Raw genomic sequence first — 26,191 nt, 5'->3', positions numbered from 1 at the left:
ATCAGTACTTGAAGAAGAGATGTTCATACAACATGTTCAAGAAAAGAGATGTTCATACAACATGTTCATCTTTTGTGCAGGTGGCTGCTGTTATTTACTGTTAGGGAAAATCTCCTCCAGTTCATGTTGCATTTCTTCTTCCACTTCTTTACTTATTCTTTCTTTTTTTTGAAAAAGGGAAATTATATTTAAAGTGCACAGTAAAGTAACATTCAGGTTAAGATTGCACTAATATGGGACAGTTGCTATGCACCAGTGAGCATGACAGGAAATGTAGTTCCTTTTACAGGTGCAAATTCCTTGTGTTATGTACTCTTTTCTATTTCTCCAATAATGGGAGAGCACGTATTGTGAGTGTGGTAGAAGATCAAGGGGGCAGAAGTAAGGTTACTCTATGGACTATAGCTTTGATTTTCTCAACCAGGCAAAGCACTTTTCCATGTTGCACTGCATTTCATGCATTTATTTTCCCCATTTTCCCTTCTTAGGATGATCCCGGCCATTAGCAAATCCTTCTTCCTGACTGATCTGGTTGCAGGACGTGAGTATGACCTTTGTGTTCTCGCTGTTTATGATGATGGATTGACATCTCTGACTGCGACCAGGGTGATCGGGTGTGTGCAGTTCACCACACTGGAAGAATATAAGCAGTGCCGCTCTCTTCATGCCCAGTTTCTTGGGGGAACCATGATCATCATTATTGGTGGAATAATTGTGGCTTCCGTTCTTGTTTTCATCTTCATTCTTCTCATGAAGTATAAAGTCTACAACAACCACCACAAAAATAAAAACACTAAAGTCAGTAATGTCTGTTCTCAGACCAATGGTAGTCAGAGTGGGTCAATGGCTCGTTCGGCTTCGAAACTCACCGAGAGACAGGAAAGTTTGCATCAGGAATGCTCAGGAACTTCCATCAAAGGCAAAACTGTTGTAGATTTGGACTGTGAAAGAGTGACTCTTACCGACACAACCTTTTTAACAACTGATGCGTTAGCTCAATAGCAATGTGACAAAGCAGGACACACCGCACGAGCCAAGGTGGTATCGCTTAAAACATTTTAATGCGAGTGGTTGTATTTTAAGCTTCACTACTATTGTCTATTTTTAAGATCAGATGGTTTAAAAAAACTATTTTTTTAATCTGTAAAACAGTTCCTGCATTCTTAACTATTTTTGTTTCAATATATTAAATATAAAGTGTGTGATTTACAAGATTTTTTTTACTGTTTCCTTTATAGCATACACCTATGGTATTGAATCAGCAGCATAACTATATACTGATTAGGTTTGTTTTTAGTAAAAATGCACTAATCTTTCATTCAGCTACCAAGAGGCAGCAAGACCTACTCTCAGGATCCTCAAACTTCTCTGATGGCAGAGTCATTTAACAATTCAACTACCGAGCTGTTAATGAGCAATGAAATGTTATAAAAAGTTCTCATCTTGTTAATACTGAGATGTTCATCAGTCTGTATACATGTCACCCACAAAACAAAACCAAAAGAAAAAGCTAGAGGTTCCTCTGTGGACAAAATACTACTCCAAATAAGGAAAAGAAAATTGAAAGATTTTGACGTCATCTCACACAATTATTCACTGGTACAGAATTGATGGCATATCTTGTTTGCTTTGTAAAGGCTGGGATTATTCAAGACTGTGCCTTGAAGACCCTTCTCTTTCTTTTCAGTTAGATTTATCTCAACTTAGGAGCACCTGCTTTTGCCCTTCCTAATTTAAGTTTTCAGAAAGATACCTAATTAGAAGTGGTGTGCTGTACACATCTTTGCCACACTGGAAACTGTGCCATAGTCTCCCACTCTCAAATTGTTAATCTCTGTCTTTTTTATATGTTTTTAGCTCTCGTCTGCCAATGTGCATTGCACTATCTCACTCTAGCACTGCATCTTCAGATAACATTTCTAACCAATCTCTTATTTCTGTAGTACTGCATGAAGTATAATGTAATTGGCCAAAGGATGAACTGTGTAAATGTTTATGTGCAATTTATTTAAACAATTCATATTTAATAATTAAATCTTCATTTTGTTTAAAGGGGTACTGTCAGGTCAAAATGGGTCCCAAATTTAGGTTTTTGTAATGACTTTCTACAAAAGCTAAGAGCAATCCATGAATTAAAAAAAAAAATTGTTGAACGTATTAAACAACAACAGCATTCCTCTGCACTGTTCTAGCATGTGAATTTGAAAGCAAAATTACTTTTAAAAAAATCCCTATACAAATAAAACTGACTAGTCTCTTTTATATTATTCAAACTGAAATAAATTATGTGAAGGAAAGAAACAACAAGGAAAGAAATGACTTGAAAAGTGACAGGTTCATTTCCAAACAAAACATAACAGTTTAAATCTTTAAGAGGGTTCTGTCATAATTTAAAAATAAAATTTAAAGGAAATCCTTATTCTAATAGTGTCCCTTTAACCAACCAGCAATCTTTTTCTGGTTGTATCTGAAAGCATGGGACAGGCAAAGATTTACATCAGACAGCTAAAAGCTGTATAATTGCACAACATTACAGTAGTATTATATTTTATTCAATCTTTACACTAAAGTAACAAATATAGTTGCTCAAAAACACAGTTTTTCACACAGTCTTGTTAATTGCCACAAGGTTTATTTGGTGTGACCCAGATACTGACTTGATTCCCTAACTGAAATTAAACGGAATATAAACATTTTAATGGGTCCACTTTTAGGCTTTTTAGTCAGTTCCAATGAGCTGGAAGCCTGGAAGACTTAAAAAAAGAAAAAAAAAAGATTCAGGATTAACCAATAAACATATTTTTGAAAGTTACATCTTTTACAAACAATGCAGCCTGCTGAAGTGTTGCCTTGCGAGGAAATGGTTTCCCCTAGCTGAAAGTGACTGAATTATTTCCACACTACTTTTCAGCCCAGACCTGAGACGATGGGTTCCCCCCCCACATACACACTTCTTTACCAACAGGTGGGGATATCACAAACCCTTGTGGGCTTATTTAGTCTGCAGAAGAGAAGAGTGAGGTGGGACCTGAAAGGGGGTTCCAAAGAGGATGGAGCTAGGCTGTTCTCAGTGGTGGCAGATGACAGAACAAGGAGCAATGTTCTCAAGTTGCAGTGGGGGAGGTCGAGGTTGGATACTAGGGGAAAAAATTTCACTAGGAGGGTGGGGAAGCACTGGAGTGGGTTACCTGGGGTGTGGCGGAATCTCCATCCTTAGAGGTTTTTAAGGCCTGGCTTGACAAAGCCCTGGCTGGGATGATTTAGTTGGGGTTGGCCCTGCTTTGAGCAGGGGGTTGGACTAGATACCTCCTGAGGTCCCATCCAACCCTCATCTTCTAGGATTCTATGAATTCCCATATCAGAGTTCATGCTGGAGATGGAAGTGAACCCTAAATGAAGAGCTTGGCACGGAAAAACGATCAGCGGTGCACCTTCCAGTCAGGCTACGTTGTTGTAACTGCTGATTGCTGCTACCTTTGTCGTGTTTCTCATGTCATTGTCTTCAGCCCCCCCCAGTGTCTCATTTAAAGATGATCTGGAGAAAAAAAACTTGAAGGGGGCGCGTGGTCTTCTTCGTTTCCTTCTTGCGTTCAGTGAGAGGCGTGAGGCCACCACACGGAGTGGAGACTTCACACGCTGCAGAGAACGTGTTCAGCAGGGAATAGGCGTGACGGTTACTAATCCTACCTGGTCTGGGCCATGCCACGTGCCGCCAGGAAGTGATGTGGGGCTCGCCCTTATAGTGTGGAATGGGGGATGGTGCAGGTGGGGGATGGGGCTAGGCTGGGGGAGTGGGGTTGACAGTGAGGGGTTGGGGTGGGGGGCAGGGTTGAGTGAGGGTGGGACTAGGCCGAGGGGGTTGGGGGTGGGGGGGCCGGGGGCGGGGCTCCTGGCCATGGCAACACCCCTCAGGGCACAGTGTCATGGCAACTCCCACTTCTGGCCTCCCTCACCTTGGCAATGGGAAGTCAGGAGGGGGCCTGGCAGTGGCTGATGGGAAATGGAGGCAGCAGGCACTACATCTCCCATGGTGCCCCAGGGCCCGCAGTGGCTGATGGGAAATGGAGGCAGCAGAAACTACATCTCCCATGGTGCCATGGGCCCTGCAGTGGCTGATGGGACATGGAGGCAGCATAAACTACATCTCCCATGGTGCCGCGGGGCCCGTAGTGGCTCATGGGAAATGGAGGCAGCAGAAACTACATCTCCCACTGTGCTGCAGCGCTCGCAATGGCTGGCGGGAGATAGAGGCGGAGGGAGACACTACATCTCCCACCATGCATTGCTTCACTCCTCTCGCCCCGCCCACCCGCTTCTCATTGCAGCAGCAGCAGCAGCCTCATCATCAACCCAACCTATTACTGCGTTTGTGGGTGGCCCCGGGATTTCCCCTCCCCTCCCTGCTCGGGGCGCCCTCAGCCTCCATAGGGTTGCAAGTGGGGTGCCCTGGGGGGTTTGGTCGGGGGTACGTGGGATAGTTGGGGGTAAGGGACCTGGGGGTGTCATGGGGGGATGGATCGGGGGTAGGTGGGAGGATGGGGGGGTAAGGGACCTGGGGGTGTCATGGGGGGTTGGGTCAGGGGTAGGTGGGATAGTTGGGGGTGGGAGACCTGGGGGCCAGTTCCCTGGGTGGGGGGGAATAGGTTCAGGGCTCTGTGTTGCCTGGCCACAAGAGGTCACTACTTAAACAGGGAGGTGCACAATGGGCGCTGCCCCACCACCACCAAGGGTCCCTGCTCCCATGGCAGAGAGACAATAATGGCCCTGCTTTGCCTGCACACCAGGGATCACTGCAGCAGAGGTGGTGGTGTGAGTGTGTGCGGGGAAGGATCTCATAGGTCATTTCTTTAAGTGGCCACCAGGGGTCATTGCGCCAATGGGGGGCACAAATAGGTCACTTCCCAAAGTGACCACCAGGGGTCACACAGCAATGGGGGGAGGGAGACTATATAGGGCACTGTCTAGCCTGGCCACCAGGGGGCACTGTCACAATGGGGGGAGTGGAGTCTAGTGGTTAGAGTGGGGTGGGGTGGCCAAGGGTCAGAGCTCCTGGGGGTCTATTTCTGTATCCGGGAAAGAGGATATCTAAACCTTCACGTGGAGGCCTGTATTAGCTAGGACCCCCGCTGCTGTGAGCTTCCTCGTCACAGTGCCTTGGCCGTTGTGAACATGAGGCGATGGTTGCTCCAGGCACTCACTATATTGCTGGCTCCTGACAGGCAGCAGGTCCCCGGGTCCTCATGCCAGCCCCCACTCAGCTGGGTTTTGTGTGTGTGTGTGTGTGTGACATAGCCTGGTCCATTCCCACTAGGGGGCAGCACCTACCTGCCGGTCTACCGACATCACCCCAAAGGGAGGAAGGTGCTAACAAAGAGAGTGTCCTTTGCTGGCCGCTCTCTGCTACTGGCAGATGAACCTGGAGGGTTGCACTCCACACAGATAGAGATGAGTGAGGGTTTTTAGGGAGGGACGGAAACACGGCAGCACCTCGGGCTGGCTCCCCAGGGTTAAAAGCTGCAGCCAGCTTCCACCCTCAGCCTCCAACAGTGCAGGAGGTCGGATCCGTCTGTCCCGGTGCCACCACCACCACCACCATCCCTTGTAACTCTTTGCCCTGCAGTTAGGGCTTAGAGAGCTCCCCTGCGAGGTGGGAGACCCAGGTTCAATTCCCGCCTCTACCAGATCGGAGAACCCCCATAGACCGAGACCAGGACCTTGTTGTGCTGGATTCTGCACAGCCACTCAGTAATCAAGGTCACTCAGTCAGGTGCTGCTGTGCATGGATGGAGTCCTGCTCTAAATAACTGTGTGTGTGTGTGTGTGTGTGTGTGTGTGTGCAATGCCCGGCACAACTGGGCCCCGATCTCAATCACTGTCTGTCTGTGCAGCACCCAGCGCGATGGGGGATTAAACCCACGCCGCTCAAGTGGGACATTCAGTGGTGCCTGAGGTGAATTGGGCTGAATCTCTGCGCAGGAGAGTATCAGTCCCAGTCCTCTTAATCTCAGCTCCGCCGGCGTGACACTGTCAGCGGCTGATGAATGAGGGCTGGGCGGGGGATTGTGAGACTAATGCAAAGGAGTTATTCTGAGGCGCTCTCTCGCTGAAGACGCAGAGCCCCCGGTGCCCAGCTGTTGCACGCTGGCACTGGGACCTGGCTTCCGGGCACTCAGGAATACAGGTAATCCATACGCACGACAGCGCGACGCTGATTTGCACGGGCTGAGCATCTGGCCCGGAGGCTGGGGCCCGGTGGTCTGGTCTCTGTCCCTGCCCAGGGGGGTGAGCTGTAGGCTGGGTTCCTCCTCGCTCACCCCCCTCTGGCTTAGCCAGCTGCGAAGGAGTTAAAGAGCTCTGGTTCCCCAGCAGGGGAGAGGAGGAGGAGGAATGATGTTGTCACTGGCAATTCACTAACGGAGGAACAGGATGCTCAGACCCTGCATGGGGTTTCTCAGCCGGGTGTGACCCACCCCACATCTGGGATCAGCCCCCCCCACCCTCGGCCAGGCTCGGCGGCAGAAGCCAGGTATGAAGCCGGGTGGGGAGAGTCTCTGGCACTGTCCCAGCCCCAGGGGATAAATTTGGGATTTGATTGACACCTGTCAATCATCAATCAGCCCAGCTCTGGGATAGTTTAATAACATGGGTTCAAGGTGGGGGCAATCGGGGTGCAGGGAGTGGGTTGGACCAGCACCCCATTGGAGCCAGTCTCCTCTCTCTCCAATGGGGCTGGGTGGTTTATTTTCAGCTTGGGTGGGAAGGGACCCGGGGTCAAAAACATTTATTTAAATAATACGCTGCTTTGTCTTTTTTTAAAAAAACAATAGAGTTACAGAGAAAACAGCTCCCGTGCAAAGAAAACCGGAGGCTAATTGAGTCCTGACCCCTCTGGAATGCAACCATACGGAGCTGGATAACAGCTGTATGTGGCGCTGGGAGCCAGGGATCCTGGGTTCTATCCCCAGCTCTGGAGAGTGGTGTCTAGTGGTTAGAGTGAGGAGGTTGAGAGCCAGGATTCCTGGGTTCGGTGCCGGACTTTGTGCCTCAGTTTCCCCCCCTGCCCCATGGGAGCATGCTACTCTTTCACCAGGGCGGGCGGTTTCATTTGATAATGAGTCACTTGATGTTTGCAACCGCTTTGCACGCCTCCAATGCGGGGCACCAGCGGGAGGTGGCGGGTTGGCACCGTGCAGCACAACAGCAAATAACAGGTGGGAGCTGCTGGCTCCGTCAAAACTCAAGCGCTGCCCAGTCTGCCATTCCCCAGCCCCCCGGGGTTCGACTGGGCTATCGGAACTGCCCCCAGCCCTAGCTGTCTGGAAGCTGTGATCTCACACCATGAGCCTGTCCTACGGGATCCCAAACCCCCTCGGTTCCCCACGCAGAGTCGGGGCTTTAGCAGATGGGGGCTTGTTCTCTGAGCAAAGGGCAGGATTAGGGGCAGAGACCAGGAGTGGGTCTGATTCAGCCAGGCCCCACAGCCCCCACCAAGTGCTGGCACCAGCTGGGTTCCAGTCTGGGCTGGCTCGCACTGGGGGGGAGGGGGGGACAGGATCTATTTGCCGCACAGGCTCCGGGGAGCTGCCGAAGTCAGGACAGTCCCTAAGCTCCCAGAGAGGGGCAGTGCCAGCACGCCATGGTGCTGGTGGGGGGAGAGGGGGACGTCGGCTCCCAGGGACTAGTGGGGTCCGTCTTTGGAGTGGTCAGGGCTGCATCTGGGTCCAGGTGACTGCTCCCAACCCTCTGTCCATCCATTTGTCCATCCCCCCATCATGATCCATCCTATACATATCCCTCTATCCGTCCATCCGTCCGTCTATCTGTCTGTCTGTGCGTTTGTCCTGCCCTCACCCTACTCCGTCTCTCCATTCCCCCCTTTCCTCTTTCCACTCCCTCCCCCCAATCTCGCTGTTACTGAGATTACTCCACCTCTTCCCCCCCAGCAGCTGAGGTTTGGCCCCGTGAGCCCGACCCTGGGTCTGGGTTACCCCGCCGCAAATTCAGAGCGACTCCAGTCAAGCCAGGATGACTCCAGGTGGAGACGGGCCCAGGGCTCGGGTCAGGGGCTGGCCCCAGGGGCTTGGCTGTTAACACAGTCGGGTCCAGGCAGGTCTCGCTTCCCTGGGCTCCCTCATTTCCACCTGGCAGGAGGCGAGGGACAAGCCTTCCCGCCTTTCAGTGCAGCCCTACCAGGGGTTGTGACCTAGGGGGGTGTCGAGGACTCCCTAGTAAATACGCCCCCAAACTGGCCAGCGAGTGGGGTGATTTATCCAGCTGCTGGGAGGCAGGGGTGGGAATGACACCCCCTCTGTGGAACTTGGGGCTCATCCCTCCTGCTGCTTTGTCTTTAAAAAACAAGAATTACGGAGAAAACTGCTCCCAGGCCAAGAAAATGAGAGGCTGGTTGCGTCGTGAACCTGCAATTCAGCTGTGCAGGGCTGGATGCAGAGTGGTCTGGGGACCTAGGAGTCAGGACACCTGGGTTCCGTTCCGGGCTCTGGGAGGAGAGTGGGGGTCAGGTGGCTAGTGCAGAGAGGGGCTGGCAGTCAGACTTTAACCACTTCTTTGCAAAGCTAGTTGACTGTGTTTCCTCTTTCCCAGGCTGACCTTCATGGAGCCCAATGGCAGCAGCCCCTGGCCAGGGAACGCCAGCCACCCCAAGGAGCTCTTCGAAGGCCTGGAGCTGCTGCTGCACTTCAAGCCACTCTTCATCCCTCTCTACTGCCTCCTGGTGGCAGTGGCCTGCCTGGGCAACGCCTTCCTGATGGGCTGCATCGCGGCCGACAAGAAGCTGCACAACACCACCAACTTCTTCCTGGGCAACCTGTCGCTAGGCGACCTGCTGATGTGCCTGACCTGCGTGCCCCTGACGGCCTCGTACGCCTTCGAGGTGCGGGGCTGGCTCTTCGGGCGCGCCATGTGCCACGCCGTGGCCCTGCTGCAGGCCGCCACCGTCTACGTCTCAGTGCTCTCGCTGGCGGCCATCGCCGTGGACCGCTACGTGGTGGTGGCCTACCCCGTGCGGCGGCGCATTACCCTACGTTATTGCGGCCTGGTGGTGGCCGCCATCTGGGCCCTGGCCATGGCCCTGGCGGCGCCGCCCTCCTGGCACACCAGTTACGTGGATCTGCGAAGCATCGGGCATGACCTGGTCATCTGCGAGGAGTTCTGGAGGCACATGGAGGGCCAGCAGCTGGCCTACTCCTGCGCCATGCTCCTCATCTCCTACTTGGTGCCCCTCTTGGCCGTCACCATCTCCTACTGCTCCATCTCGGCCCACCTTCGCCGGAGGAGCCTGCCCGGCTCGGCCAACCCCAGCCAGGCCCAGTGGGACAAGAAGAAGCGCAAGACCTTCATGTTGCTGGTGGTTTCTGTCCTGGTCTTTGCCGTTTGCTGGCTGCCCCTGCAGGTCCTCAACCTCATCCGGGATCTGGACCCCGAGTTCACCATCCTGGGCAAGCGCTACGTCAACCTGGCCCAGGTCTCGTGCCACGTGGCGGCCATGAGCTCGGCCTGCTACAACCCCTTCATCTACGCCTTGCTGCACCGCAAGTGCCGAGCCCACCTGCGGGGCTACTTCCGGCACAGGCGGCGGCGGCGGCACGATGGACGGTGCGCCCGCACCAACACCTGCCTCAGCCTCCCGCCCGATGCCCCGGGGGTGGGACGGGACGACTGAGCTAGGGAAGGGCCTTGCAACCCATCCTACGGGGAGGGGCTCTGGCTGCCACGTTTTGGGTGCCCCAGGTGTTTTAGGGCATGGGGAAGGGGGATGCGCCACGGGTGTTAGGGATCAATTGGGGGGAGCAACAAGAGAAGAAGGGGGTGGCCAGTGCACTGGATTGGGAGCCAGGACTCCTGGGTTCTATTTCTAGCTCTGCCACTGACTCCCTGTCTGACCCTTGCCCTCACTGCGCTCCTCCCGTGCCTCAGTTTCCCTCTCTGTGAAATGGAACTACAGGCCCCACTCTACGTCAGATCAGACTTGAATCTGCTGTGTGCGCGCTGCATGATTGTTTGCCTCTTCAGTGCCATGATCTGTGTCCTGCCATCACCCCAACCCATCTCCCTGCCTGCACCCATTCGCCAATACACCAGCTTCCAGCCCCCCGCAGCATCTCGCATGCCCCAGGCAACAGGGCAAGTGAGGAATTCCCTGAAGCCAGCAGGGGAATTCATTTATTTCTCTGTACAAGAACCAGGCGCCTGCTGGCACCTGTCTGGAGCTATGTGAGCTGACAAATCACAGGGCTGTAGCCCCAGGGGCAAGCACTGAGCCACCGGTGCTTGAGGAGGTGTGACTGTGTTTCTGTGTTTCTGTATTATTGGGAGATTGGCTGCACACCTGGGGCGGAAAGACAAGACCAAGGCAAACTCCGGATGTTCAAAGGGCTTGTGGGAACCATCTGTGCCAAGTGGATTACTTTAGGAAATACCCTGAGATGAGGAGAGTGCAAATCTTGTGAGGACACGCCCTGCGGAGGGAGACCTGTTGGGCCAGTTCAGAGACCGTCCCCCCAGACGGTGGGAAAACAGCCCTGACCATGTGATGAAGGCGCTTGTTCTGAGCTGAAGCCGTGAGGAAGGGGTCACCACAAGGAACCCCCAAGGGCGGCATGTTACAGGGCTGCACTTCCCAGAGCTCATGTAAAAGTTTGGGGTGAACTCTGGCGAGCAAGTTAGCATGCGTGTGGGTTCTTCCATTGCTTTCCATTGATTCTCTGTGATGCTTTTACCTTAAAACTCAAGCGGGAAGGTGGCACTGTACCGTTATCCGGCTTGGAAGAGAAAGCAGGTGTCCTTGGGCAAGCTGTGCTGGGCATAATGCAGTGAAGGCAGGGAACCGTTCATCCTGGAGATACCCCGGTCAGAAGGGAGAGAGAGACACAGGTTCCTACCCAAGAGCGGCAACAGCTGGGAAGAGGAAAGTCGAGTGTGCACGCCCTGGCTGAACCACTGGGAGGGAAATCCTGCATGGCGACACCTCTTATTTGTCCTTTGGGCTGGTGGCAGGGCTGAGCTGCCCTAGAACAGGACACGGTGAAACCCTGAGGGGGGGGGCGGGGTTGGGGCCAAGAACTGAGTCGATTGCTCCCACCAGGCGCAGACCAGGGCGGGAGCTGAGGGGGGGGGAGGGAAGCTGGGCACCACCACCGCTGCTACCCTGCATCGTGGCCTGGTTTGTCCATCCCAGCTCGGATGCTTCGCAGCCGCTGCCGCCGGGAGCGCCTCGGGTGGGCTCTGGGAGCGGCTCTGCTGTCGCAGGCCCTGACGCGTCCCCTGTTAATGCATTAAACGTTTTTGGAGACTCCGGCCTGGCGTTTGCATGTTGGTTTCTGCTCCTCTCGGGGACGTGACTAGGCCATTTTCCACATCAGAAGCAAACGCCCAATGGTACAACCAGAGCTGGGCCGGTGCCCCTCAGCCCTGACCCGCAGCCCCTTTCTAGCCCAGGCCTGGGCTCCTCCCTCCCAGCTCTGCCGGTGCCCCTCAATCCCGACCCACAGCCCCCGGCTATCCCAGTCCTGCACTCCCTGCCCATCCCCCGCTCTGTGGATGCCCTGTTTAAACATTCCTAAAGCCTTTGTGGGTTCAGAGCCCCTCCCCGCCCCCACTTCTCCCCAGTCCCCCGCCCGGAGCTGCTGCTCCCCCGCCCTGCCTCCCCCAACCCGCGCTGCCATTCTGAGCAAGCAGCACTTTCCACGCTGAGGCCTCGGCCATCAGCAGCCAGGCGAGGCAGTTACTGCCCCAGCCGCCCGGCGGACGTGGGGTTTTCTTCCGCCTGAGGCTCCCCAGTGAATCTCTTCCTACCTGCCGGTGATGGCCGGAGCGTCACAGGCAGCTCACCCCTCAGCCCAGCGCCCTCCCCGCACTGGCGACGGGGGACGTACCTGGAGGCTTCTATCCCCAGCTCTGGGAAGGGAGAAGGGCCTAGTGGCTAGAGTGGGACGTTGGGGGAGGGGAGTCAGGACTCCTGGGTTCTATTCCCCTTGACTCACTGTGTAACCTGCGCCCAGGCCCCCTGTGCCTCAGTTTCCCTCCTGTAAAACTGGACAATGGTATTGACCTCTCTGGCGCACGAAATGGGGTGGGAGAGAGATCAATGTGATGAGCATTGGCAAAGCCTGGGAAGAACACTGTGAAAAAGGAGGGGGCACACGCGGCCCCGTCCAGCCCCAGGGCCTCATGGCCCAGCCACGGCCCAGCAAATCACAGCTCTGTCATGGCCACGTCGTGGCATGTCACCGCCCCATGGCACATCCCAGCTGTAACATGGCTCCACAGCCCCCTCCAAACCACAGCCAGGGTTTACCCCAGCTCTGCAGTCTGCTCAGCCAGGGGGTGCCCGGGGCTGAAGTGGCTCCTTCAGCCCTTCGTCTGCAGCCACAGCTGATCCATGGGCTCAAGGGGGTGAAACCTGGGTGGGGTGGGGGGTAGATGAAACCATCTCTGGCCTGGGGGATCTCAGAAGGGGACAACCCTGCCCTGGGATAACCTGGAGATGGGCTAGCTGGACCTGGTTCTCCCCACCCTGCCTCCACCCCTTCCCCCAGCACTCTGTCCCACTGGGGAGATACCCGGGTCTGGACCCCATCCTCCAAGGGCCAGGAGCAGAAAGAACACCAAGAGGGTCTCCCGCCTCCCTTGGATGGCGCCGCAGCCATGGAGCTTGGCCAGGGGAGGTGGGCGAGACCAGTGTGGAGATAGCCACAGGGAAAGGACCTTAGAAATATGGGGGGGAGGGGAATGGAGAGAGAGAGGGGGATGGATGGAGAGAGAGGGGCTGGATGGAGGGAGGGAGGGGGCTAGATAGATGGAGGGGGAATGACCAGAGGGGGATGGATGGATGGATGGAGGGAGGGGGCTAGATAGATAAGGGGGAATGACCAGAGGGGGATGGATGGAGGTGGACTGGGTAGAGGAAATGAGGGAGATGGCTGGATGGCTTGGGAAGGGAGGGGGCTGGATGGAGGGAGGAAGGGGGGGGCGGGCTGGAAGGCTGGATGGATTGGGAAGAGGATGGATAAACTAATAACTCCCTGAGCGTGAATCTTCTTGCATGATGTAGGCACAGGGTGCGTACCGAGAGTTGTGGATACGCTCTAGGTTGCGGGCCCAACAATGTATTTGACAAGCAGGGCACAAGCTTGCGGCTGCTGCCTGGACGGTGGACGCTGTATTTGATTCTCTGACCAGGCCAGTCAACGGACAGAGCCAACGAAGCTCCATGTAAACAAAGCCATCAAGCTAATGAGCCGGGGAGGAGCCAGCCTGCTAGGGACACCCACAGGGGAGAGAGAGCGGCTTGGGCTGGGTTTTCCTTTTCAAAGAATCCACTGCCAAGGTTTACTGGGCTCTAAAGCCGGGAGGGGAAGGGAGGGCGGCCGAACCATGAGTGATCAGCCGTCACATCAAGTGATTGTGTGCAATATTACGGTGGTATGAGAGTGGGGCGCGTGAGGGCTTGTCTGAGCGCTAATGACACTCTGATGAGGACAATGATTGCGAAATGGCTGTCGTACCGGAGGACATATGGATCTTATCCTTTACAACCTAACAAGACAATGAGAGCAAATGGTTTTACCAGGAGGGAAGGCAGGGAGCTACACGTCGCCAATGAAATTAAACAAGGGGTGACCAAAAACAAAGGACGCCCCAGATGCTGAGAAATCGGCAAAGGAATAGGAGCCCCCCGGGAAGAGAAGGGGCAGCCTGGGGGCATCCTGCTGCTGGAAACAAAGTCACTGAACTTTGGACGACACAAGCAAAGCCAGAAGCCATCTGTGGCGTCCATCACTAGCCAGACACCAGGGGCCAGCAGTCGGGCAAGCTGAGAAAGATGGAGCCTTCAACCCGGGGGGGGGATGAAGTCCTTGGGAACCGAGCATAGGTGAGAAACCGGCTTAGGCAAAACTCCTTCACCGAGGAAGACGAGGGAAGCCAGCACCTTGTGCTGCTGTGGCAGGCGCTGACTGAGGGAAAGTCAGCCAGGGCTGGGGAGGAGGCAGACTGGGGAGCGAAACCATCTGGAACGAAGCCTGGAACTTGATGAAGTTTACATGCGTGGTTTCGCTTTTATTTGCTTGTAACCGTCTCGCCTTCTGTTTCCTTCCCTGGGCATCGCTTGGCCAGCTGCAAATACATGTCCCTCGTTTTTAACTACAAACCAGCGTGGTGAGATGTTTGCCGCGAAGGGGCGCATTTACCCCCGGTGAAGTTACTCCGCTGTGCGGGTTTTGTGTCTCTTTTTAAAGGGACGTGGGAACCTTATGATTTCTCTGAGCTGTCCAGGAGTTGGCTGGGCACTGCAGGGCACAGGCTTTGGGGGAAAGTGGGGCCTGAGAGTGTGGAGAGGTTACCTTGGTGGTTGTACTCGAGGCTGGAGGACACCAGCGTGGGGCTGGGATCAGAGGGGATGCACAGCAGACAGACCTTCGGGGTGCGACCTGCGTGTTTGTTGGTGACTGGGAGTGGCCCAGGCAGGGAGCGAGAGGAGCAAAAGATCACAGGGCGCCCAGAGTTACAGATGACACAACCCCTCACTGGTCTGGATGGCACCCGAACCCGTGACAATTGCCCATTGGTCCGGTGTGGCTCTCCTCACTTTGTGGGGAACACAGCTAGGCGACAGCCTGCTCCGGGAGGGCCAGGACTCCTGGGTTCTATCCCCAGCTCTGGGAGGGAAGTAGGGTCTAGTAGTTAAAGCGGGGAGAGCCAGGAGCCAGGACTTCTGGGTTCTATCCCCAGCTCTGGGAGGGAAGTAGGATCTAGTGGGTTAGAGCTGGTGACCCGGGGAGCCATGATTCCTGCGTCCCAGGCTCAGCTCTGCCAGTGACTCTGTATGACAAGTAAGTCACTGCCCCTCCCTGTGCCTCAGTCTCCCCCTCTAAGGATCCTGAGCCTTTTTGGGGGTGGGGATGGTCTGTGACTGAAACTCTGAAGTACCAAAGCTGCTGTGCCCCTGTGTAGTGCCAGCAGGCAGCACCGGCTGGGAGCTCTCCCCATCTGCCCACATCCAGCAGGCAACCTAGAAATACCCCCTTGCAGATGGAGCCCAGCCCAGCCATGCTGTGTGCGCTCTTCACCTGCCTTCCCCCCCACCCCAACCCCCAACAGCATCCTCCCAGCTCCATGACCCCTGACTCCCTCAACCCCTTCCAAAAAAACCCCTCCCCAGCTTGGCCTCCCAGCCCAGGTCCTGCCCCGAGCCCCGGGCAGGTTCTCCCAGCCGACGAACACTTGACACCTCTGCAGGCTTGGCTCCTGGCCCGCGGGCCAGGCTGGGGAACCAGCAGCATGGAAGGAAGGGATTCTGCCTGTGGGGTCTGAGTGGGAGAGGGCAGGAAGGGGGTGGGAAGGGTTTCCAGCAGCAGGGAGGTGAGGAGGGTTTCTGGGATGAGGGGGTGATAGAGAGGGGGTCCAGGGAACGGGGTGATGGGGCTGGGGTGATGGGGGTTCAGGTGTCGGGGAGGTGGCAGGGGGGAGGTGATTTGGGTTAGGAGGATTCTGGTAGCAGCGGATAGGGGGGCAGGGGCCAAAGGGTGGGGGACAGAGTCAGGGGGTTTTGGTGGCAGAGGATGGAGTTGCAGGGTTCTGGTAGCGGCGGGGGTTGGGAGTGAAGTTGCGGGGTGCTGGGACCAGGGGCTAATGTAGCTGGGGCAATGGGAGCAGTGGGGGAGACTGGTTTGAAAGCAGATTGCTCTGAGCACCAGAGACTGTTCCAGAACTGAGCAGCTGGGCAGGACCTGTCCCGCTGTCCCCCAGCCTCGCCTGTCTGGCCCCTTTGTACCCACGCCATGTTGGCCAGTTGCTGGCTGGGCAACCCCCCATCGCTCACAGGATTAAACCGTGCCCCGCACCCCCCACACTCTTCATCCCTCAGATCCCAGAATGGACTTATTTGTCCTTTAACTACTAGGGCGAAGACGAGGGAATGGATCAATCCGGGGCTGATCGCAGGCAATTTGCTGGAACCGAGAGGGGAGCAGAGAACGATTTCCTGCTGCTGGCCAGTGTAATTGCAGCAGCTGGGGATAATTTCCCCCAATCTGACTTTAATTGCGCAGGCAGGCGGCCACCTGCCAGTCGCTGCTCCCAGCGGGGAACCCGCACGCCAGGGATGGGCGGCAGACCCCAGAGCCTATTTCCAGCTCAATGGAAATTCAGAGTCCAAAGATCCAAGCCAGCCCCTGTTTGTGCTGAATGGCCTTTTCCTACAGTGTCTCCGCTTGTTCATGTGTATCCAGACATTGCCATCTCCATCCTGGGTGTAATGAAGGACCACACAGAGCCCCATCACGCTTAGCCCTGCATAGACACACAATGACCGGGCGCTGCATAGACACAGTGACCGAGATCAGGGCCCCGTCGCGCCCGGCCCTGCATAGACACAGTGACCGAGATCAGGGCCCCATTGCGCCCGGCCCTGCATAGACACAGTGACCAAGATCAGGGCCCCGTCGCGCCCAGCACTAAACAGATACGCATTCTCTATCCCAAAGACAGAGGGATCATGACCCTTATTGTCTGGTCTGGGCACTGAGCCCTGGCGCCATTCAGAGCGTTACGGGACAGCTGAGTGCCATACGCACTAAGCAGACCCCCCTTGCGTCTATTTTAACTCTGTTATGAGGGCTGAAACCAGAAGGCGATGAGCCAGCCAGCCCTGCGTGAAGGTCACAGGGGCAGGCGGGGGGGACTGCTACCTGGCTGATGTCCTGTGCGCCACCGGCGCTGATATTTACGCTTTACAGCCAGAATCAGGCTGTTATTTCCGTTGCTACGGCAATGGCACCTCTCCAAAGTCTTTAATTGCCTGGTTTAGATTTTCCTGTCGTTCCAGCGGGCTCCTCCCCGGTGTCCCCAGCATGCCCTGCTCCTAATGGACTGCAGGGCTGGTTCTCCTCCCCAGCGCCCACCTGTCTGACCGGCAAAACAAAACAGCCACTTTAGTCAGTTAGTTTCTAATCAGACACAAGAGCCAAGAGGAGGAGAGAGCACAGCCGCCAGCTCCATTTCCGAGGGCCTCTCTCCAGGCTGTTATTACCCTCTGGAGGCGCAGCGCCCCCGGGGACACCACGCACCGGGCATCTGCGCCTTCTGTCCGCCATCCGCGCTGGGCATCTGCGCCTTCTGTCCATCTCATGAAAGTCTGAGGCCATTTGGTTTAGATCCTGGGGCTGCTGGGCTGGGCGGTGCAGAGGCTTCTCTCAAGGCTGAAGACAAGGCCTCAGTTACTGCCCGTGATGGGGCAGCAGGGACCCTCATCGGCCCGAACATCTCAAGTGGAACGAGTGCAAAAGTGCAAAAGGCCCAAAGACTGCATTTTAGGTGATTCATCGACTGCTCAGTCGCGCCGTCTATTTTCCTTTCTTTGCTTTGGGAAGGGAGCTAGATGGCATGGGCAGAGCAGGGTGGGCTGGGTGTCAGGACGCCTGGGTTCTGTTTTCACCCTTTCTCTGCGTGTGCTAAAGTCGCTTAAGGACGCAGAGGCAAAAAATGGGTGAGTGAGTTCAGCAGCCAGCCCTCAGCGTCCTCACGGCAAAGCTGAGCGCGAGGGCTAGCCAGAGAAATCTCTGAAGGGCCCTTGTTCATTTTCTGAGGCTGAAAGGAAATTAGAAGCCAGGAAGGTGAATTAGCCGGTGACTCTCCGAGGACTGGCGCTAACGTTGGCTGCTTCATGTTTCCTGCAGCACTGAGCTGGGGCCACTGGGTCTGGAAGAGGAAGGCAAACAGCACTTGAGAAAGTGAGTGTGAAACCCACTCTACAGCACTGGCAGCACAAGACAGAGCGACTCGCCCCGTGTCACACAGCAGATAGCGGAGGATCCAGGAATTGAAGCCAGACGGCCTGACTCCCAGTCCCTCCCTACTCTGACCACAGATGAGTCCGTTTTTCTCCTGGCATCACTCTGGGATGAGGGCTTTGTTTTCGCTTGGTTAGTGGTGACCAGAGTTGCCGAGTGCAGGAAGGGGGCGGGCCGCTGCCCAACAAGGAGCTCTCATCAGGCAGCAGAGCAACTGAGCAGGGAGGAAGGCGAAAAGCTCAGCCTAGCCCTACCCTGCAGATAAGAGCTGACGCTGCTGAGAGGTTTGTGGTACGTCTGCTCTGAGACACATCTCAGCGGCTACGTGGCCTCATACCCAATCAGGTGAGGTGGGTCCCTGTGCCCGGACCTCAATCCTGCCCACCGAGCTCTGCCCACTTGAGGACCTGCCAAGGGAGATGAGGCGCTTGCCCTGGAGAGATCAGACTCCACTCCAACAGCAGGGATGTCAAGGCCTGGCAGACCTCCCCCCAGGCCGAGCGATAGGGAAAGTGTTTTAGCTAACAGCAGGTATCTGTGATCATGTTTGTCTCCTCCCCTCGCTGGTGGCTGGAACATGTAAGAGGTTTGTAAGACTACAAGAGCCTCCTTCTAATGGACCGGGCTGTTAGTTTAATAATCCCTAGCAGCTCAGTATCATTATCCTCATTTTACACAGGGGGAAACTGAGGCACAGAAAGACCTGACTTGCCCAAAGTCACCCACTATCAGAGGTAAGACTAGAACCTAGGTCTCTTGAATCAGCAGCCAAAGTACTATCCACTAGGCTACACTGAGAAACAGCGGCAGGTACCTTTAGCTCTACATGTCCTGGGTGCGAATCCTCACGGTCATCACACATTGAATTAAATGGCAATTGAAAGAAAATGCCCCTGACTCCCAGAGAACCTATAGAGCAGTAGAGTGAAGGACCCGATTTTGCCCATCAGTTGTATCGGACCTGCCCTGTGGATGGGGGACTCTGTTGAGAACAGTCACAGAGTTGGGGATCCAAGACTGGGGAAGGGAGCAGTGTGTACAGGAGACTTACCCCAGAAATGCTGGATGCAGCCAGAGGGAGTCTCGTTACAGGGACTGGGGAAGAGCTCAGATCACAGGGCTGTTTGTGGTGCTGAGTGTGATCCCCAAGGCCCCATGGAAATGAGCCATTCCACTGCCACATTGCTGCTGAATCACACAGTCTCTGGAGGATGTTAAACAGAAGCTAGACATTTTTAAAGCAGCAGATCCAGATAACTTGCATCCAAGAGTTTTAAAAGAGCTGGCTGAGGAGCTCACTAATCATTAATGTTGCTTTTCAGTAATATTAGAGCACTGGGGAAGTTCCAGAAGACTGGAAGAAAGCAAATGTTATTCCAGTTTTTAAAAGCGTAATTGGGACGAGCCAGATAATTACAGCCCTGTCGGCCTGATATTGATCCCAGGCAAGATAATGGAGTGGCTTATATGGGACTTGATTAATAAAGAATTAATGGAGGGTAATGTAATTAATGCAAATCAACATGGGCTTATGGGAAACAGATCCTTTCAAACTAATCTAATATCTTTTTTTTATTAGAATGTAAGTTTGGTAGATAAAGGTAGTAGTGTCGATGTAATATACTTAGACTTCTGCAAGGTGTTTGGCTTGATACTACATGACATTTTAATTAAAACCCTGGAACAATATAAAATGTACATGGCACACATTAAATTGATTAAAAACTGGCTAACTGATAGAACTCAAAATGTGATTTTAAATGAGGAATCATCCTCAGCAGGTGTATTTCCTGTGGAGTCCTGCAGGGATCAGTTGTTGGCCCTGTGCTATTTAACTTTTTTATCAATGACCTGGAAAGAAAACAAAATCATCACTGATAATGTTGGCAGATGACACAAAACTTGGGGAGTGGTAAATAATGAAGGGCACAGGTCAGTGATTCAGATTGATCTGCATCGCTTGGTAAACTGGATGCAAGCAAACACTGTGTGTTTTCATACAGCTAAATGTTATAAACATCTAGGAACAAAGAATGTCACCCATACTTGCAGGATGGGGGACTCTGTCCTGGGAAGCAGTGACTCTGAAAATGATTTGGGGATCCTGGTGGGTAATCAGCTGACATGAGCCCCCAGTGTGATGCTGTGGCTAAAAACAGGAATGTGATCCAGGGATGCCTAAAAAGGGGATCTCAGGTAGGAGCAGGGAGTTTATTTTACTCTGTATTTGGCCATGGTGCGGCCGCTGCTGGGATGCTGTGTCCAGTTCTGGTGTCCACAGTTCAAGAGGGATGTTGATAAATTGGAGAGGGATCAGAGAACAGCCACGAGAATCATTAAAGGCTTAAAAAACCTGCCTGACAGTGATAGACTCAAAGAGTTCAAACCTATTTAGCTTAACAAAGAGAAGGTTAAGGGGTGACTTGATCGCAGTCTATCAGTACCTACATGGGGACCACATATTTACTAGTGGGCTCGTCAGTCCAGCAGGGAAAGGTCTGACATGAGTCAGTGGCTGGACGTTGAAGCTAGACAAAGTCAGACTGGAAACAAGGCGGACATTTTTAACAGCGAGTGTAATTAGCCACTGCAACAATTTACCAAGGGTCGTGGCAGATTGGCCATTGATGACAATTTGCAAATCAAGATTGGATGTTGTTCTAAAAGCTCTGCTCTAGGAATGATTCGGGGGCAGTTCTCTGGCCTGTGTTATACCGGAGGTCAGATTGGATGTCACCGCAGCCCCCGTAGGACTTGGAATCTATGACTCAAGTCACTGCAGAGATAGGAAACTTCACAGTGTCCAAAACGATCGACCGAGGAATTATAAATACGCTGGGATCCCTGCTGGGAATGGAGATTGCTCGGGGAAGAGACACGCAGTTAATTTCCCTGGACGGAGAGTGCTGAGAAGAAGAGAGGTGATTGTCTAAACCTGCGCGGTGCCAGGCCTCACACATTGGAGCGAGGCACTAGCATGAGATGTGATTTTTTTTATATTAGTGATACAGATCCAGGCCGGTTATCTCATTTGCACCGTTTAAGTTCCAAACGTGGCATTTGCATCTCTCCAACTTCCCTGTGCAGTGAAAATAATTGAATTCGCACCATCCAGGAGAATCCAAACCTGTGAGCTTTGCAAAAACGAATGGCCCTCCACGTGAAGGGCAGAGATTTCGCTAAAGGAGTTAAAAACTTGTATGATTCCAGAAGAAATAGAAGTAGGTGATCCAAAAGGCGCTGTGCTCTAGGGAGCGACCCTCCTTTTGAGCCAGTGCTGACCTCAGTGCAGCACTGGGGATCACGTGAATGACTCAGTAGAGGTCCTCTCTTACCAGATTCAATGCTGGCCTGGATGTCCCAATGCGGTGCTAAGGGGAACTGTGTTGCAGAAAGCAGGGTGGGATCTTAGTACGGAGCACTCTCCTCTCTGAGACAGTGTGGACCCCAATACCGCAGCAGGGCACCAGGGGGCTCTGTGTTGCAGGTGATGCTGTCTTTCTGGGGCACTGTATGATTTATTCCCATCTCTTTTCGGTACGATATGCCGTTGCTCTCATTTGCAAAGCCCTGTGCTACCGAGATGGGTTTTCTTCTGCTTTTGCATGCTCACCTGGGCTGCATTTAGGAATGAGCTAAATAAGAACCAGGGATCAGAACGTGCCGGCCCCTTGGAGCGCCTTGAAACCCAGAATCTCAACTTTGGTAGCTTGAACTCAACCCTCAGTTGTTTCAACTCCCGAAGCCCAGCGGCTGATGGGATGGAAGGCAGGATGGGCAGCCACTGTGACTTTTAAAATCACTTTTACTTAAAGCAACTACGTGAGCCGCACTCTAAAAGCCAATCAGATCTAGAACCAACCCACAGCTGAAGTCTACAAGATGGAGCTTGGAGTTAGCAGAATTCCCAGCGTGCCATTCTGCCAAACTCTTTTTTTAAAAAAAGACACATACTGCAGTTGGAATTGCTCCTAAAAATTGTTCTTTTCACAAAAAAATGTAAAGATGTCATTAAAAATGACATCAGTAATGAAGCCGAAGGGCCCTTGGAGGATGAAAGATGATTGAAATTGCTCTTCTTCCAGCCTGGAAAAGGGCTCTGTTGCTGCTTTGTCTTAGGTGGGATGATTATCTGGAGTTCGAGATGCAGAGCAAGATTGAGAAAGACAAGACGGTTGAAATGTTAATTGACGCATTCAGCAAGATGTGTGTGTGTGCGTGTGTGCGTGTGGGGGTGTGTGAAAGGTTTGGTGAGAAAGGAAAACCTGCTGGGTGACATGTTCGTCATTAAATGGGTAAATGGCGGTAATTGCACCACTCCAGAGTCCCAGCTGAGCTGTCTCAGGGTCGTCTCCTGCTCATAAAGCTGCTGAGGCTTTGGCTTTGTTCTCCAGATTTGAATCGGGTCTCAGGCCGAGCAGCGCACTTGGGGAATTATTATTCAAACTGTGGCAGCGCGGAGAGTCTCCAGATCGAGATGGAGGCCCCATTGTGCTCCAGACCCACTGTGAAAGGCAGCTCCCTGCCCCAAAACGCTCCCCGCCTACATGGACACAAGCATCAAAAGGAGGGGTACGGCTGAGGCCTGGAGAGCTGAGACCTTGTCTGACCTAAATCAGCAGAGCTCTAGTGAGCATGATGGAGATACACCAGCGGAAAGTCCAACCCCAAGGCACCCGTAGCTGAGATGGGCGCGTTGACCATAACGTCGCTTTCCCCTTCCACACACGCCAGCCCCCTGGCATCATGGGAGCAGGAATTGGCCCCACGACTCCAGCGGGAAGCCCACGTTGCTCGAGTCTTTGCAGACAGGGAGCGGGCACTGCTCCGTAGAAGGATCCGCGTCTGACAGAGCTTCTAGGAAACCCTTTGTTGCTAGGTGGGGGCCCTGCTCAGCACAAGGCGTCAACCCCGTGGTGGCCTGGGAAATTGCCGCTGTTGAGATTGTACGTGACTCCCCAGAGATTTGTGGAGGCGGGGAATGGAGTGATATATGTCACAGCTAATCACAAGCAGCCACTAGCTAGCAGTGTGGCCCAGTGGTTAGGGGGCTCGTTGGACACTCAGGGGAAGTAGGCTCCAATCTCTGCTCTGGTACAGCCGCACTGTGTGATGCTGGCCAAGTCACTTAACCTGTCTGTACTTCAGTTCCCCAGCTGTGCACTGGGGATAATAGTTCTGCCCTGCCTCCCTGGGGCGTGTGAGAATAAAGGCTTGCTTGCTTTGTTATTTATGGACAGGGCCCCAGCAAATCACTCCATTGATTTATTGTTAAAAAAATTCATGACAGCGTAAATGGCAAGCGGTTGAATTTCACAAAGATTGCAGGGAATGAATTTTACAACTCAATTGAGTCAGTTTCAAAGACGGAAGGAATTTTAGGAGTAAGGACCTTGAAATTAACTCAGCTGAGTTGTAAAATTCCTTCCGTCCTTGCAATTGACTAGCTATGGTGGTTATTTTTTGCATTAAAAGGACTTTGCTGTGGATGTTTTCCTTTAAAAAGAAAAATTTTGAAACGATAGTGGGTTGGGGCCCTCTGTGCCCTCCGTGAAACTGAGTTATACAGGGTCCTTCCTAGGGCGGAGGTGCTGTGCACCCCCTGAGAGAGAGCAGGATATTGAGCCTGTGATATGCGCTGGAGAGATTCTTCCCCCTGTGGGACTCAGGGTGACGGGGGCTAATCTCAGGCTACGTCTACATTTAAAATGCTACCGCTCGCCACTGTTGCACATCGGTGTAGCCACTCAGTTTAGCGACGGGAGGGTTCTCCCGTCACCGCACTTAATCCACCTCCCTGAGAGGCGATAGCTAGGTTGACGGAAGACTTTTTCCGTTGACCTAGTGCTGTTTCCTCCTGGGGCTAGGTCAGCTTAACTACATCGCTCAGGAGTGAGGAAAAACCCACTGGGTCGACGGAACTTTTGAGTGTAGACCTGGTCTTAGCGAAAATCAGACCTCTGGTTTTCACCAGAATCTATCCGCGGCTTCCTATTGATGACAAGCCTATTCCCTGACATTTTGGAATTGATCAGCTGTGGCACCAGAGCCCGTCAAGCCCCAGCAAAAGTCCCACATCTTGTTAGGATCTTCCCCCATACAACGCCTCAGAAAGCTGATGTCAGCACCACCTTTTTAATTTCCTTCAACATCATCAAGATAGGCTGGGAGTAGCAGCCACTCCCCCAGGGAAACCATTGTGTTTGAGGAAAATTGCTAGCCCCTAAGCAATAGGTTATGTTTGCTGCCTAGGTGCAGAGAATTTCGATTAAAAACATGCAATACTCCTGTTGGAAAGTTGCAACATAACACAACTTAATTTCCTAAAATCCAGAACCCTAACAAGCAAGAACCCGAAACAGAGAGACAAAGCAGGCTGCTTCCTAAGGCAGAGAGGCCCAACACATGCCACCTAACTCTAGTTCTCTGAGACTGACTCAGGTCACTATGTTCCCTACAGAGTCTTCTAGCTTGCCAGCAGGACCAGGAACCCTCTGAGAATTTAAAATGATAGCTTATAATTGTATCACACTTAGCCACCGCACAATGGGAATGCGAAACTAATTCTGATCTCTCCAATCGATCAGCCTTTGTCCTGAAAAAAGACTTTGGTTCTGTGTTCATCTGGTCAGTTATGGCTGATAAGGTCAGTAATCTACACAGTTGGACCCAGCCTTCACTTATCATCTTCCAGGGCACCACTGTGGTTTGGGAGACCGATTAATTTGTGATGGAGGGCGAGAAACATAATAAAAATTATTCCTGGAATTTCAAAACTGTTGCAAAACCTTCAGATGAATTTTTCCCACCATTGCTTTGTTGTTGCTGTTGTTTTCCAGAAAAACCCCCATTTGCAAACCAAAGCTTCTCTAAAATCATCTATTTATTTGGGTTGGGGGGAACCCCACACCACTGTTGGTGTCCTGCTTGCCGGCTAGATGCCGAGCATTTGAAAGTCTAGCCTGCAGCTCTTTGGAAAACTTTGTCCTCATGTGACTAAGAAGGCCATTCAAAATTGACAATGAGAATCCCGCCCCTCCCACCTGAAAAATGTTGGGTGTGTATTTCTGAAAGCCTCAGCTCCTGGAGGAGGGTGATTCTGAGGCTCTGAGCTAGAGGACCAAAGAGGGAAATGAGTTCTAAGGATTGTGAGCAAGGACTCGGTAGCAGGGGTGGAGAAAAATCAATGATTTTTTTTTTAAATCTGGTTTTTATTTATTTATGTATTTATTCAATCAGATTTTTTTTATTTAAATGGGATTATTTTAATATAAATTAAAGACATTTTTCTTTTAAAAAAATAAACCCATCTGAACTTAACATTCGAAATATTGACAGCCTCTGCGAAGGCCTAACTTATGATAATGACTAAGACCATTGAAATGAAATTCAAAAAGAACACTATTCAAGCAGTACGGGTCTGCTGATCCAATTCTAAAGGAAGTCAAAGCGCTGAACTGGTGGAAGTCCCTGGCTAAGCACCTGGAGGCAGAGTCTGTGGAAGGGCTCCGCCAGCTTGCACAGAGAATGTGTTTCTCACAATGACTAGCTCAGTCTGAAAACCTAGGAAGGCTTGTTTATTTCTTCCAACATATTAACATTCTGCTGGCAGCAACTAGAGCCTGCCAGTGCACAGAGAATGTGACCCCCACACCTGCTTGTGCCTAACCCCACGCAAAGAGCCCCACCCCTGCTCTGCCTAGGCGTGCCTGCTCTGTGCTGGAGTGTATCTGTGCAAGCCAGGTCGGGTCCTGATGTCTTTTCCCCCAGCTCATCACTAGAGATCAGGGGAGAGCTCATTGAGACCCTCCTTACAAATGTGTGAATAAAAACTAGGCGGGAGAGGGTGAGATCTACTAGTTTTAAAATCTTGAAGGACATGGGGGCCAGAAACAATCAACACAGTTCCTTTACTACCAACAAGTCCCCCCTTTGTTCAGTGAGTCAGTTCATTTTAAATGAAAAATATGTTTTGCCAAACTTACTGTGTGTGTGTGTGTGTAACCAGAACACTTAATGAAGTTTCATTTAACTAATGGAAAACAATTTTAAATACTGTTTTTGTGCATTTTTAATTGAATTCCAATTTCCATCCAAATGCAGCTTGTCAAAAAAATTAAGTATCTAGTAAATAAGAAATGCGTCATTTGCCATAATAGAAAAACTATAAAAATTAAGACTCTGAATAAATGTTTATCCAACTATATAATTACTTGATTAAATACATATCGATATAACCCGTTCTCCTGATTATAAAAAAAAGTACAAAATGTAATGTAAAGGCTATATTTATTTGCAAATCAACATGTTTTAATGGTCACCAAGCAATGAAAAGCAACCCTTTTTTTAGGAAAATAACTCAAAGATACTAATGCAAAACATGA

General features: G+C 52.5%; 2 protein-coding genes and 1 long non-coding RNA gene across 3 annotated transcripts in view; all 3 read left to right on the top strand.

The window, feature by feature from the left end:
- Positions 1–1,258, top strand: part of LOC137158683 (leucine-rich repeat and fibronectin type III domain-containing protein 1-like protein) — a 28,920-nt gene extending 27,662 nt beyond the window's left edge. The window contains exon 2 of the mRNA XM_067556511.1: positions 489–1,258. Within this exon, the coding sequence (XP_067412612.1) occupies positions 489–1,002 (514 nt within the window). The 3' untranslated portion in view covers positions 1,003–1,258. The remainder of the gene's footprint in view (positions 1–488) is intronic.
- Positions 1,259–6,392: 5,134 nt separating this feature from the next.
- LOC137158720 (uncharacterized) lies at positions 6,393–8,085 on the top strand. The gene is made up of 3 exons (XR_010921471.1): positions 6,393–6,526; positions 6,828–6,922; positions 7,947–8,085. It is a non-coding gene; the product is annotated as an uncharacterized lncRNA (long non-coding RNA).
- Positions 8,086–8,611: 526 nt separating this feature from the next.
- Positions 8,612–9,774, top strand: LOC137158698 (prolactin-releasing peptide receptor-like). Its single transcript, XM_067556533.1, has one exon. It carries the CDS (start codon positions 8,612–8,614, stop codon positions 9,677–9,679), a length of 1,068 nt encoding a protein of 355 aa, XP_067412634.1. The 3' UTR covers positions 9,680–9,774.
- The last annotated feature ends 16,417 nt before the right edge of the window (positions 9,775–26,191 follow it).

Source organism: Emydura macquarii, unplaced genomic scaffold (assembly GCF_026122565.2).
Source record: "Emydura macquarii macquarii isolate MOO-44397 ecotype Brisbane River unplaced genomic scaffold, CSIRO-AGI_Emac_v2 contig_1790, whole genome shotgun sequence".
Classification (NCBI taxonomy): domain Eukaryota; kingdom Metazoa; phylum Chordata; order Testudines; family Chelidae; genus Emydura; species Emydura macquarii.
The sequence above is the reverse complement of the archived record's forward strand: the minus strand, read 5'-3'. Positions and strand labels throughout refer to the sequence as shown.